The 15,243-nt window shown below is 38.9% G+C and overlaps 1 protein-coding gene across 1 annotated transcript in view; it reads right to left on the reverse strand.

Annotated features, from left to right (window-relative positions):
• Nucleotides 1-13,865, reverse strand: part of LOC138316198 (serine-rich adhesin for platelets-like) — a 44,229-nt gene extending 30,364 nt beyond the window's left edge. The window contains exons 1-5 of the mRNA XM_069257775.1: nt 13,803-13,865; nt 12,135-12,506; nt 5,577-5,721; nt 5,256-5,375; nt 4,196-4,330 (exon numbers count right to left, since the gene is read on the reverse strand). Coding sequence (XP_069113876.1) covers nt 4,196-4,330; nt 5,256-5,375; nt 5,577-5,721; nt 12,135-12,424 — 690 coding nt within the window. The 5' untranslated portion in view covers nt 12,425-12,506; nt 13,803-13,865. The remainder of the gene's footprint in view (nt 1-4,195; nt 4,331-5,255; nt 5,376-5,576; nt 5,722-12,134; nt 12,507-13,802) is intronic.
• Between the last annotated feature and the right edge of the window lie 1,378 nt (nt 13,866-15,243).

Genomic DNA, 15,243 nt, shown 5'->3' on the forward strand with positions numbered 1-15,243 from the left:
TGTATGCATTTTATCGTACTTGTGTTATAAAACTGAACCGTATGCAATATCTACGGCGGCGTATTAGGGCCATAATGAATTTTATTTATCTTGTACTTACAACTTAGTATCGTCTATGTACAAGTATTTATCTTGTACATACAGGAGAGTGTCTTGTACGTACAACTTAGTATCTTGTACGTACAAGATAGTACAATGTTGAAACTCTCTGTATTAAATTAAATTAAATTCAATTCATTTATTTGCATTTTTACATCCACACACAAGGATCGATAGCAAATTACAAAGATAACATTACATGTATAACACAATAATAATAAAACAAGAACAACTTATGCATTCAGCAAGCCCGCTTTCCTCCGTTCAAACGACTTTTTAATGAAGAGGCCCAAATCCTGCAGAAGTTGTGGCTCATTAGATGACAATAACTTTATTATAATTTCATAGTCTGTGAACATAGAATTAATTTTGTATTTAGATAGGAAACTTTTTCTTTCAGTAGAATTTACTGTACACTTGAGGATGAAGTGATCCTCTACAATATTGCAAAATTTGCATAACAGGTGCTGGCGAGGTATCTTTTTTGTCCTACCAGCTTCAATTTCTAGGTTGTGATTGCTGATCCAAAGTTTTGTCAACGATTTTCGATATTCAAAATTTTGCAAAGAAAGATAATATTCCTCTTTATAGTTTTGTTTAAGTTTACTATATGGAAATAGCTTATTACTACAATCTAAAAGCTGCATTTTGCTTGAGAAAATGATGTCAAATCTACCATGTATGAATCTTTTTAATGACCGTTTTAATCTGGCCTGTTCCTTCCTACTGAAGTTTCCCCTTTTAATGCCAAATGTGATGTTATTTTCGTTGATAATACTTGATACGTATGAATACCACAAATATGATCCATTTTCATGAATATTTTTACTGACCTTCAAAGCTTCTTTTACAAGATTATTAATGTCATCTTGTGATAATCTAGCCAAATAACACAATGCTTGAGTATTAAAGGTAGGTTTCGCCCAACCAAATAATTTTTTTTTTGTGAAATGCGATAAGCGGAAGAAAAGATGAAAAATACATATTAAATATCTCAATTTAATTTCTTTATGTGTGTGAGATTGAACAAATGTGTCTTGAATACAAAATTGAAGGAAATCCTTGATTTATTACTGTGTCCGTCAGACAAAATAATATGCAAATGAAGCTGCGATGGATTGTGTTGTCGAAGTTTGGCGCATGCGCATTGTCACGCACTAAAAGTAAACAAAATGGCTGAACGAAAGTGTGTGCGATGAAAAAAATATATCTGAATCGGCAACAAAGTGGAGGAAATTATAATGGATTCGGTAGCACCCTAGGATATCTATAGGGAATTAAATTCAGAGATGGCATGTAGCAATAGAAGAAACAGAAGCCACATCTCAAGCGGAACTTGCCGGGATCTGTTGGGACTCGTGTAACGGCATTGCACGTGGTGAGTTAAATTTCAACACATATGCCAGCACACAAACAGCCGCAGACTAACTACGTGTATATTTGGTGTACAAATTTAGCGAGCGTATGATATGATATGTATAAACAGTCCCTCTCACTTCGATTTTTTGTTGTTGTTTTTTAACTAAACATGCCGTGGCAAGACTGTCACTTCTATCTGACATTTTGTTGCACGCTTCCGTTTGTTGCTGCGGCCTCGTTTTTGAAAAAATACGCCATGTTCTATGTAAAGCTTGACTTCGCTCTATTTTTAGAGGAGTATTTTCCTGGTCAAGCTAGGCAACTGACCACCCATATTGTTCGCTGTATGCATTGAAAATGATCTGAAGATTATATCTATGTATAGGATAAATTTCAATTTCGTAGTCTTTATATTTCATTGGGCGAAACCTACCTTTAAGATTTTCCAGAGCCATATGGGCATATCAGCTATTTTATTTAAATATTGCTTAATTGAAAACAGAACTTTTCTACTTTTTACACTAAGTTCCTTAGCCGCTAGCATGAATTTACTGTTGTTACATAAAGTTGTACCTAAATATTTATACTCAGAGACCTTGTTCAATTTCCTGATTTTTAAACATAAACGGTTTCACAATATGTTTGGTTTTTTACATTTCTCTGCCTTGCTTGGAAAATCATCGTTTTTGTTTTTTTTAGCATTTATTGATAGCTGCCATTTTTCTCAGTAGTTTTCCAATTCAATTAATGATTGCTGCAGTCCCTCGGGAGTTTCTGATAAAATCAATAAATCATCCACAATGACAAACTACCAACTGCTAAATCCCCTAATTGTAGTGGATTATTATTTAGAATGACTATGCCAGAGTGATTTTCTGAGGCAATGCTTAGTAACACATAGGCACCATTTCGCCCGAAAAGTATAGTAGGCCGCCGGGTACGAATACATTCTATTGGTGTATTCGTTCTAGAAATTACGGTATATAGGTATTATAGACACATCAAAATATTTAATTCGTTCTGTTTATATTAATGCTACACACATAGATTGTATGTATCTTAGTTCATTATTCACATACATGTATATATTATGTATAAGTCGCGTGGTTTTGATTATTTTGGAGAATAATCTGGATAACGGTAGCAATAAGCAAATGATGGGCACTAAAAATTGTTTTCAAATCCATATCTGAGAAAATAAAGATTGATTGTTTGTGACATTATCCACTTCCGGTCTACGTTACGTGCATGTAAACCTGCATGTAAGTGCGGAAAGTTACGTACGGTTTCGTGAAACACCCTTAAAATTTACGTACAAGTAAAGATACGTGCACGTAAATCCTATGTGTACCCTTAAAGTTACGTATGCTTTGTGAAACGGTACCCAGAGTATCAGCCTATACAACAACATCAGAATATGAGCCTACAAAACAACACCAGATTATCAGCCTACAAAACAACGCCAGAATATCAGCCTACATAACAACACCAGAATATCAGCCTACAAAACAACACTAGAATATCAGCCTACAAAACAACACTAGAATATCAGCCTACAAAACAACACCAGAATATCAGCCTACAAAACAAAACCAGAATATCAGCCTACAAAACATCACAGAATATCAGCCTACAAAACATCACAGAATATCAGCCTACAAAACAATATCAGCCTACAAAACATCACAGAATATCAGCCTACAAAACAACACAGAATATCAGCCTACAAAACATCACAGAATATCAGCCTACAAAACAATACAGAATATCAGCCTACAAAACATCACAGAATATCAGCCTACAAAACAACACAGAATATCAGCCTACATAACAACACAAGAATATCAGCCTACAAAACAACACCAGAATATCAGCCTACAAAACAACACCAGAATATCAGCCTACAAAACAACACCAGAATATCAGCCTACAAAACAACACCAGAATATCAGCCTAAAAAACAACACCAGAATATCAGCCTAAAATACAACACCAGAGTATCAGCCTATACAACAACATCAGAATATCAGCCTACAAAACTACGCCAGAATATCAGCCTACAAAACAACGCCAGAATATCAGCCTACATAACAACACCAGAATATCAGCCTTCATAACAACACTAGAATATCAGCCTACAAAACAACACCAGAATATCAGCCTACAAAACAACACCAGAATATCAGCCTACAAAACAACACCAGAATATCAGCCTACAAAACAACACCAGAATATCAGCCTACAAAACAACACCAGAAAATCAGCCTAAAAAACATCACCAGAGTATCAGCCTATAGAACAACATCAGAATATCAGCCTACAAAACAACACCAGAATATCAGCCTACAAAACAACGCCAGAATATCAGCCTACATAACAACACCAGAATATCAGACTATAAAACAACATCAGAATATTAGCCCACAAAGCAACACCAGAATATCAGCCTACAAAGCAACAGAGTATCAGCCTACAAAACAACATCAGAATATTAGCCTACAAAACAATACTATAGAATATCAGCCTACAAAACAACGCCAGAATATCAGCCTACATAACAACACCAGAATATCAGACTATAAAACAACATCAGAATATTAGCCTACAAAGCAACACCAGAATATCAGCCTACAAAGCAACAGAGTATCAGCCTACAAAACAACATCTGAATATCAGCCTACAAAACAACACTGCAGTGCAGACTAAGTAAGACTGACTATTACGGCGGTATACTAACCCCAGTCCAGGAGATATTAACATGCTGTAGTGTGGGTCCAGTCAAAGTAGCCAGATGTCTGATCGCCGTGCTAGACAATGTCGTACAGGAGATGTCTACACTAACTAGAGAGCAGTCAAATCGGTCCGGATTCATCTGCAAGTTAAATATAATTACACTTATAGTATATTTCAGACCAGGGCACAGTTTATTCAATATTCCTTATCTTAGAATTCTTCATAGGAAAGCAATGCAAAAGTTAAGGGAAGCTTCATAGGAAAGCATTGCAGAAGTTAAGGAAAGCTTCTGTAATATTTTTAAATAAAGAATTTTGTATTAAGGAATTCCTTAGTTAAGGAATGTTGAATCAGATGAAACTAGACCCATGCACCTATCTTCCCTTAGTGTGGATGATCCTAGTCCTCACTTTATTTTGACCTTATCTGCTTTATTATTCTAGTCTTCTTCAGGTTGACGAGGGTTTGGACCTTACTCTACATGGAGCTGTCAAACATATGGCCTTGACATTTTTATCAAATGACTTCTGTTTTGAGTATAAATAATAGTTAAGTTATTAAATTATTAAGTTACATATTATGTATAATAAATTGTTCATTGAAATAAACAAACAAAAATACATTGATTTTTAATCCTGTGAGCATGACACTTTTTTAATGACTTATTGTTGTATTTCAAATTATCACTTGGTTTGGTATTGTATGTACATACTTTAAGGATTATCTCCCCTGTTTGTATTTGTTTAGTGATAAAGTGTGTGTTTTGGGAGATTGTGGTAATACTATTAATATAGTCTGCCTTTGTAACAGCAGGACCTCTAATCTACTTTATGAAACAGACTTTGATTTTGATTAAGAAAATTGAAAATGTGAAGGCAATGTCCCCAGTTCCCATATCAGTCAGTCTTTGTGAATATACACAACAATCAAACCTCTATCTTGCAGACCACTGAACATATTCAAGTATTTGAGTTTAATGAACAAAACAAAAATTGATTGCACTTTAAATTAACAAGGATCTTGTAACTTCAAATCAAATCACTAGGTTCAATTGTAATTCATACCTGTCCAAAGGTCTCTCGCTGGAGTTGAAGATTATCGTTAAGGAGAAAAACATTGTCAGTAAGTTTTGAACAACCTGACAAGTTAAGATGTTGAAGGGACTTCATGTACAACAGGATACTCTGTAAAATAAACAGGAACTTACTGTACAATATATATACATATATATATATAGCTGTCCAAAAATGCCTGAGCATTACAGTAAAAGGAAACCCTTGGAAGAGGTTTCATTTCTATTTTAATCTAAATTATCATAAATATACATTATTACATGTATACACTTATAGTGGCCATACAAAGGAACCACAACACAACTGTATTACCTGTACTACAGCATTGTCCACTGTCAGACAATTCTCCAGACTTAAAGCTGTAATCCCTGGCCTTAGGAATGATGTAATGTGAAAAACTTCAGGCTGGGAAAACTGGTCACATTCAGCCAGGTCAAGTTTTGTGATGAGAGGGCACCTGAATTGAAACAAGAGATCCAGGAGTCTTAATGATCATCTGACTATTGGTACAAAGTCACACAGAGGCCCAGGGGTCTTAATGATCATCTGACTATTGGTACAAAGTCACACAGAGGCCCAGGGGTCTTAATGATCATCTGACTATTGGTACAAAGTCACACAGGGGCCCAGGGGTCTTAATGATCATCTGACTATTGGTACAAATTGACACAGAGGCCCAGGGGTCTTAATGATCATCTGACTATTGGTACATAGTTACAGAGGCCCAGGGGTCTTAATGATCATCTGACTATTGGTACATAGTTACAGAGGCCCATGGGTCTTAATGATCATCTGACTATTGGTACATAATGACATCTGACTATTGGTACAAAGTCACACAGAGGCCCAGGGGTCTTAATGATCATCTGACTATTGGTACAAAGTCACACAGAGGCCCAGGGGTCTTAATGATCATCTGACTATTGGTACAAAGTACACAGAGGCCCAGGGGTCTTAATGATCAGAGGCCTGACTATTGGTACAAAATCACACAGAGGCCCAGGGGTCTTAATGATCATCTGACTATTGGTACAAAATCACACAGAGGCCCAGGGGTCTTAATGATCATCTGACTATTGGTACAAAATCACACAGAGGCCCAGGGGTCTTAATGATCATCTGACTATTGGTACAAAGTCACACAGAGGCCCAGGGGTCTTAATGATCATCTGACTATTGGTACAATAGTACACAGAGGCCCAGGGGTCTTAATGATCATCTGACTATTGGTACAAAGTACACAGAGCCCAGGGGTCTTAATGATCATCTGACTATTGGTACAAAGTCACACAGAGGCCCAGGGGTCTTAATGATCATCTGACTATTGGTACAAAGTCACACAGAGGCCCAGGGGTCTTAATGATCATCTGACTATTGGTACAAAGTCACACAGAGGCCCAGGGGTCTTAATGATCATCTGACTATTGGTACAAAGTCACACAGAGGCCCAGGGGTCTTAATGATCATCTGACTATTGGTACAAGTTACACAGAGGCCCAGGGGTCTTAATGATCATCTGACTATTGGTACAAAGTTACCAGAGGCCCAGGGGTCTTAATGATCATCTGACTATTGGTACAAAGTCACACAGAGGCCCAGGGGTCTTAATGATCATCTGACTATTGGTACAAAGTCACACAGAGGCCCAGGGGTCTTAATGATCATCTGACTATTGGTACAAAGTCACACAGAGGCCCAGGGGTCTTAATGATCATCTGACTATTGGTACAAAGTCACACAGAGGCCCAGGGGTCTTAATGATCATCTGACTATTGGTACAAAGTCACACAGAGGCCCAGGGGTCTTAATGATCATCTGACTATTGGTACAAAGTCACACAGAGGCCCAGGGGTCTTAATGATCATCTGACTATTGGTACAAAGTCACACAGAGGCCCAGGGGTCTTAATGATCATCTGACTATTGGTACAAAGTACAAGAGGCCCAGGGGTCTTAATGATCATCTGACTATTGGTACAAAGTACACAGAGGCCCAGGGGTCTTAATGATCATCTGACTATTGGTACAAAGTCACACAGAGGCCCAGGGGTCTTAATGATCATCTGACTATTGGTACAAAGTCACAAGGCCCAGGGGTCTTAATGATCATCTGACTATTGGTACAAGTACACAGAGGCCCAGGGGTCTTAATGATCATCTGACTATTGGTACAAAGTCACACAGAGGCCCAGGGGTCTTAATGATCATCTGACTATTGGTACAAAGTACAACACAGAGGCCCAGGGCTTAATGATCATCTGACTATTGGTACAAAGTCACACAGAGGCCCAGGGGTCTTAATGATCATCTGACTATTGGTACAAAGTCACACAGAGGCCCAGGGGTCTTAATGATCATCTGACTATTGGTACAAGACAGAGGCCAGGGTCTTAAGATCATCTGACTATTGTACAACACAGAGGCCCAGGGGTCTTAATGATCATCTGACTATTGGTACAAAGTCACACAGGGGCCCAGGGGTCTTAATGATCATCTGACTATTGGTACAAATTGACACAGAGGCCCAGGGGTCTTAATGATCATCTGACTATTGGTACATAGTTACAGAGGCCCAGGGGTCTTAATGATCATCAAACTATTGGTACAAAGTCACACAGAGGCCCAGGAGTCTTAATGATCATCTGACTATTGGTACATAGTTACAGAGGCCCAGGGGTCTTAATGATCATCAAACTATTGGTACAAAGTCACACAGAGGCCCAGGAGTCTTAATGATCATCTGACTATTGGTACAAAGTCACACAGAGGCCCAGGGGTCTTAATGATCATCTGACTATTGGTACAAAGTCACACAGAGGCCCAGGGGTCTTAATGATCATCTGACTATTGGTACAAAATCACACAGAGGCCCAGGGGTCTTAATGATCATCTGACTATTGGTACAAAGTCACACAGAGGCCCAGGGGTCTTAATGATCATCTGACTATTGGTACAAAGTCACACAGAGGCCCAGGGGTCTTAATGATCATCTGACTATTGGTACAAAGTCACACAGAGGCCCAGGGGTCTTAATGATCATCTGACTATTGGTACATAGTACAGAGGCCCAGGGGTCTTAATGATCATCAAACTATTGGTACAAAGTCACACAGAGGCCCAGGAGTCTTAATGATCATCTGACTATTGGTACAAAGTCACACAGAGGCCCAGGGGTCTTAATGATCATCTGACTATTGGTACAAAGTTACAGAGGCCCAGGGGTCTTAATGATCATCTGACTATTGGTACAAGTACAGAGGCCCAGGGTCTTAATGATCATCTGACTATTGGACAATACAGGGCTTAATGATCACTGACGTACAGAGGCCCAGGGTCTTAATGATCATCTGACTATTGGTACAAAGTCACACAGAGGCCCAGGGGTCTTAATGATCATCTGACTATTGGTACAAAGTCACACAGAGGCCCAGGGGTCTTAATGATCATCTGACTATTGGTACAAAGTCACACAGAGGCCCAGGGGTCTTAATGATCATCTGACTATTGGTACAAAGTCACACAGAGGCCCAGGGGTCTTAATGATCATCTGACTATTGGTACATAGTTACAGAGGCCCAGGGGTCTTAATGATCATCTGACTATTGGTACAAGTCACAGAGGCCCAGGGGTCTTAATGATCATCTGACTATTGGTACAAAGTCACACAGAGGCCCAGGGGTCTTAATGATCATCTGACTATTGGTACAAAGTCACACAGAGGCCCAGGGGTCTTAATGATCATCTGACTATTGGTACAAAGTCACACAGAGGCCCAGGGGTCTTAATGATCATCTGACTATTGGTACAAAGTCACACAGAGGCCCAGGGGTCTTAATGATCATCTGACTATTGGTACAAAGTCACACAGAGGCCCAGGGGATTAATGATCATCTGACTATTGGTACAAAGTACACAGAGGCCCAGGGGTCTTAATGATCATCTGACTATTGGTACAAAGTCACACAGAGGCCCAGGGGTCTTAATGATCATCTGACTATTGGTACAAAGTCACACAGAGGCCCAGGGGTCTTAATGATCATCTGACTATTGGTACAAAGTCACACAGAGGCCCAGGGGTCTTAATGATCATCTGACTATTGGTACAAAGTCACACAGAGGCCCAGGGGTCTTAATGATCATCTGACTATTGGTACAAAGTCACACAGAGGCCCAGGGGTCTTAATGATCATCTGACTATTGGTACAAAGTCACACAGAGGCCCAGGGGTCTTAATGATCATCTGACTATTGGTACAAAGTCACACAGAGGCCCAGGGGTCTTAATGATCATCTGACTATTGGTACAAAGTCACAAGAGGCCCAGGGGTCTTAATGATCATCTACTATTGGTACAGACGACAATTGTACAAGTACAGAGGCCCAGGGGTCTTAATGATCATCTGACTATTGGTACAAAGTCACACAGAGGCCCAGGGGTCTTAATGATCATCTGACTATTGGTACAAAGTCACACATAGGCCCAGGGGTCTTAATGATCATCTGACTATTGGTACAAAGTCACACAGAGGCCCAGGAGTCTTAATGATCATCTGACTATTGGTACAAAGTCACACAGAGGCCCAGGGGTCTTAATGATCATCTGACTATTGGTACAAAGTCACACAGAGGCCCAGGGGTCTTAATGATCATCTGACTATTGGTACAAAGTGACACAGAGGCCCAGGGGTCTTAATGATCATCTGACTATTGGTACAAATTGCACACAGAGGCCCAGGGGTCTTAATGATCATCTGACTATTGGTACAAAGTCACACAGAGGCCCAGGGGTCTTAATGATCATCTGACTATTGGTACAAATTACATAGAGGCCCAGGGGTCTTAATGATCATCTGACTATTGGTACAAGTTACAGGCCCAGGGGTCTTAATGATCATCTGACTATTGGTACAAAGTCACACAGAGGCCCAGGGGTCTTAATGATCATCTGACTATTGGTACAAAGTCACACAGAGGCCCAGGGGTCTTAATGATCATCTGACTATTGGTACAAAGTCACACAGAGGCCCAGGGGTCTTAATGATCATCTGACTATTGGTACAAAGTGACACAGAGGCCCAGGGGTCTTAATGATCATCTGACTATTGGTACAAAGTCACACAGAGGCCCAGGGGTCTTAATGATCATCTGACTATTGGTACAAAGTGACAGAGAGGCCCAGGGGTCTTAATGATCATCTGACTATTGGTACAAAGTCACACATAGGCCCAGGGGTCTTAATGATCATCTGACTATTGGTACAAAGTCACACAGAGGCCCAGGGGTCTTAATGATCATCTAACTATTGGTACAAAGTGACACAGCAGAATTACACAACAGTTCAAAAATACCTCTTTGGATAAAACTCAAAAGACCAAAAGAGGCTAAAAATAAAAGGTTTGAGCACTACGAAATTGAATGAAGGTCAAGGTCATTCATTTGAACAAACTTGGTAGTCCATCATAGTCCCACCATGCTATGCTACAGGCCTAATATTATTACTCTGGGTTACTGGAGATTATTAGAGAGAAGTCATTTGAATGAAAAATTCATGCACAGATTGACAACAGAATATGCATTAACTATATATTGGACATCCTGACCCTTCAGACCAGATGATCTAACAAGAGGCCCAGAGGGCCTGTATCGCTCACCTGGTTTGTAATGCCTAGGAATGTTATGAATACAAGTTCATTGTTTCTCTTATGAAGGAATTTGAATATTTACCTCTAATTCCCCTATTGGGCCCCATTCTTTCTGCTCCAAGGGGTCAAAGCCAAAATTTATACAAATTCTGTTAACCCCAAGGATGTTTCTGGGCCAAATTTGGTTAAAATCCAAGCAGAACTATATGACTATTAGCGATTTATAGGATTTACCTCTATTTCCCCTATTGGGCCCCGCCCCTCCTGCCCCCGGGGGGTCAGAGCCAAAATTTATACAATTTTCTGTTCTCCTTCCCCCAAGGATGCATTTCTGGCCAAATTTGGTTACAATCCATGCAGAACTCTTGTACAAGTAGCGATTTATAGGATTTACCTCTATTTCCCCTATTGGGCCCCACCTCTCTTGCCACCAGGGGATCAGAGCCAAAATTTATACAAGTTCTGTTCCCCTTCCCCCAAGGATGTTTCTGGTCAAATTTGGTTACAATCCATGTAGAACTCTAGGATAAGTAGCGATTTATAAGATTACCTCTATTTCCCCTATTGGGCCCCGCCCCTCCTGCCCCCGGGGGGTCAGAGCCAAAATTTATACAAGTTCTGTTCCCCTTTCGCCAAGGATATTTGTGACCAAGTTTGGTTACAATCCATGCAGAACTCTAGGTCAAGTAGCGATTTATAGGATTTACCTCTATTCCCCCTATTGGGCTCCGCCCCTCCTGCCCCCAGGGGGTCAGAACCAAAATTTATGCAAGTTCTGTTCCCCTTCCTCCAAGGATATTTTTGGCCAAATTTGGTTACAATCCATGTAAAACTCTAGGACAAGTAGCGATTTATAGGATTTACCTCTATTTCCCCTATTGGGCCCCATCCCTCCTGCCCCCATGGGGTCAGAGCCAAAATTTATACAAGTTCTGTTCCCCTTCCTCCAAGGATATTTGTGGCCAAATTTGGTTACAATCCATGCAGAACTCTAGGACAAGTAGCGATTAGGGCCAGGTGAGCTAAAAATAGGTCTCATAACATCCTGTTTTTGGTTATAACTCATTACTTTGCATCACACATTTGGAATTATTCTATCAAGCTTTAGTAGAGAACTTGTCAAAGTAAAAGATACCCTCCTGAGCTACAATGATACTACATTTACTGAATATATACATGTATCTTCACAATCATTATATCTCAAAAGACTCAACAACTGATGTAACTTACGTTTCTAAAACATTCTTTAAACCAGTGAAGGACACAGATTTACATTTTTTGAGTTTCAGTTCTCGTAAATGTGTTGATGCCAGTGCTGATAAGATAGTATTTGTGACCTTTCCAGGATACTTGTCGACTAAACGCCGAAGCAGGCCACATGACACAGCTGTATAATAGCCTGTCTGCAGCTGCCGGAGCATTTGTTGGGCAGTATGTCTGTCTCCATCCCCTGACAGGTCGAGTAGAGTCTGGATACAGATCAACTTTGCTGTATACTTTAGTGGAACAATGTTGGCCATTTTGTTTTAAGGTCATCAAAACTCAAGTTCTTAGGCACTCATATAGACATAATGCTCATGTCTCACTCGAGAATTCATATTTCTGGAAAAGTAAAGATAGGCAAACAGTAGTATTTCGCATCATTGTCATTTATTTATTTTCAACATATCCCTCATATTTGTAAATATAAAATAAGAATTTCCACATATAACAAGAGCTACATGGGCCCGAAACACTTACCTGCTATCTGGTAATGATAGTGAATATATAGGCCAAAAATAGCAAATTATGATTTTCCCTGCTTTACAAAAGTTTAAATGGAGGTCTTCATTTCAACAAACTTGGAAATCCCTGAAAGCCATTGCAAACAATTAATGCTCTTCTTACTGAGAGCAAAAGTAACGGTAACATTAATATCAATACAGTGCGATTAGACAAAAAATCATTAAAATAATTATGAAAAGTGTAATTAATTATCATATTACATACTTCGTTGACAGTGACTTGCTTTTTGGTCTAAGAAAGATAACTCTTATAATAGGTATTCCGCACCCGTTTTCCTGATTATAAAGACATCCTTGCTTCCGGGATGAAGGAGGGTCGATAATACATTAGGTTATCAGATTTATCAATCTATTATCGACCCCTACCCACAAAGTAAAATTAAGATATTAGCACATCTTTCTTTCTTTTATCTGGTTTAAGATGTTCACGTCTCTTTGTTTTCGTTCTAAAACAAGGAAAATATACAAGAAAGTTTCAATACAGAGCGTGCTGACTTGGCGCATTCAACTAACTTGTTGTCTAACAACATCGATTTTGAACTCTGCTGCAAAAGTTGAGTCTAGGTTAGTTTTCGGAAGTTTCTATAAGTGCTTGTGACTATGGAATTGTCAACAAAAGATGATACAAATGCCTTAATTTGGCCTAATTGTTAATTTGGAGATTGATTTTCAAATATATCAGCGTAAGATGAGTTATTTATATAACCTGAATGTGCTTTATACTAGCTGGACCATTCGGTTGTCAATGGAAGAGTCTTCCAAACAATTTGTCCATAGATGTTTTTACAACTGATCCCCTAGATAATTTTCTCAAGAGATTTTGATTGATATCATACACTACAGCATTTTAAAAGATACATACCTCCTATTGCCTATATACCGACCTATCAAACACCAAATGTTTGCCTCAAATGTGTGCTTAAGCTACATATATACTGGTGTCTAACAGTGTTTACATGTTCAGATGATCCATATTACGATACGCAATGTCAGATTTGAATGTTCTCTAAGTTTGTATCAAATAACAGTATATGCTCAGATGAATATTGTTATTTCCTTATTGAACTTATCACCCTTATAATCAATTGATTTTTCCCTTATGCTCATTTTTTACCTGTAATTATTTCTATGACAGGTAAGATGTAGACGATGTCCGCCATGCTGTTTATAGTGTTGTGTAAATATTACGAAAGCATTCCAGAGGAACGTTATACGAAACGAAACGTCGCACTCTCCAAACCCCATACCGCACACACACATCTGATGACTTATATAATAAAAAGAGTTGTATGCGACTCGCCGACTGGAATTAATTTCAAATATAGACCCTGTTTTATTTCAAAGGATTTATCATTGTAAATATTATAGATGTGTAACAGGAGAGGAGAAAATGTAGTGGCCAGACCGGGATTCGAACCCGGGACCCTCAGAATACTAGCCGAGTGCTCTACCGACTGAACTACCTGGTCACCGATGGTCGACCCTGTCCAATCCCGCTACAGATATATACTGTTTCTTGCTGAATTAAAGCACAGAGTCTGGGCACAGGCGTCTGCATCTGAAGTTTTGGAAAAAAAAAACAATGTCCTAACCCTACTATAACATATAGTAGGGGTAGGTTATTATATTTTATCAAAAACAGAAGCAGACGCCTGTGGTCTGGGCCGCCGTATTGTTTATTGAGAACAGCCGGTTCGACCGTTGGTGAAAGTCATTAATAATGTTGGGAGGACAGTATTAAGATTTCATCTCCAATATACTTATGTGCGAAATTTATTGTTTTTCAAAATATATATAATCATAATTTAGAGATTAGAATATAATATAAATGACTGGATCCATCCACACATAGGATACAGACCTTAAACGGTACACTGGGGCTTTGAAGTTGGGCGTCGTTCTCTCTGTAGTCTTCAAAGGAAATATTTGCTTACCTGTGATTGGTTCAGAGTTTTTCCTCTGAGCTGCCTTCAGTTTTACTATGAGATAATCCATGGGTGTAGAGATCGTAATTAAGTGATCGGAACCCCTTGAGTAGCGAGGATGTTTTACGATCCGACGATTTGCCGAGGAGCTCTACTGGTGATCATTGACGGCAAATCGTCGGATCGTTAATTGATCTAAAACATGAACAGACTAAAATGTTTCAGTAGAGTTATGTACTTTGTTTGGTTGACGTAAGTACAATGTACCGGCGATAATAATTCAGAAGGAGATTGAAAGTGAAAGTAGAAAAGTAATCGCACAGACGAAACGTATTTTGATGTCGTTACTTTAACACACGGATATATATAGTTGTTTCAATATTTTGCAGTCGCAATATGAATATATTATCAGAACCTTTTCACCTTCTCTTTCTACTCTTCATTAATAATACAAATGTAGTTTTTTTCATGTTAAAAACCTTTGATGTTAAATATTTATTCATCAAATATTAAAATATTTTCCTATGTTATTATCCAAAGATAAACAGGGTCAAATTGAATATCACAAGTAATAATGATAAAAATCCATACTTTTAAACTTAAATTTACTTGTATATTGAGTATTGTCGA

The sequence above is a fragment of the Argopecten irradians genome, chromosome 2 (assembly GCF_041381155.1).
Source record: "Argopecten irradians isolate NY chromosome 2, Ai_NY, whole genome shotgun sequence".
In the NCBI taxonomy this organism is placed as follows: domain Eukaryota; kingdom Metazoa; phylum Mollusca; class Bivalvia; order Pectinida; family Pectinidae; genus Argopecten; species Argopecten irradians.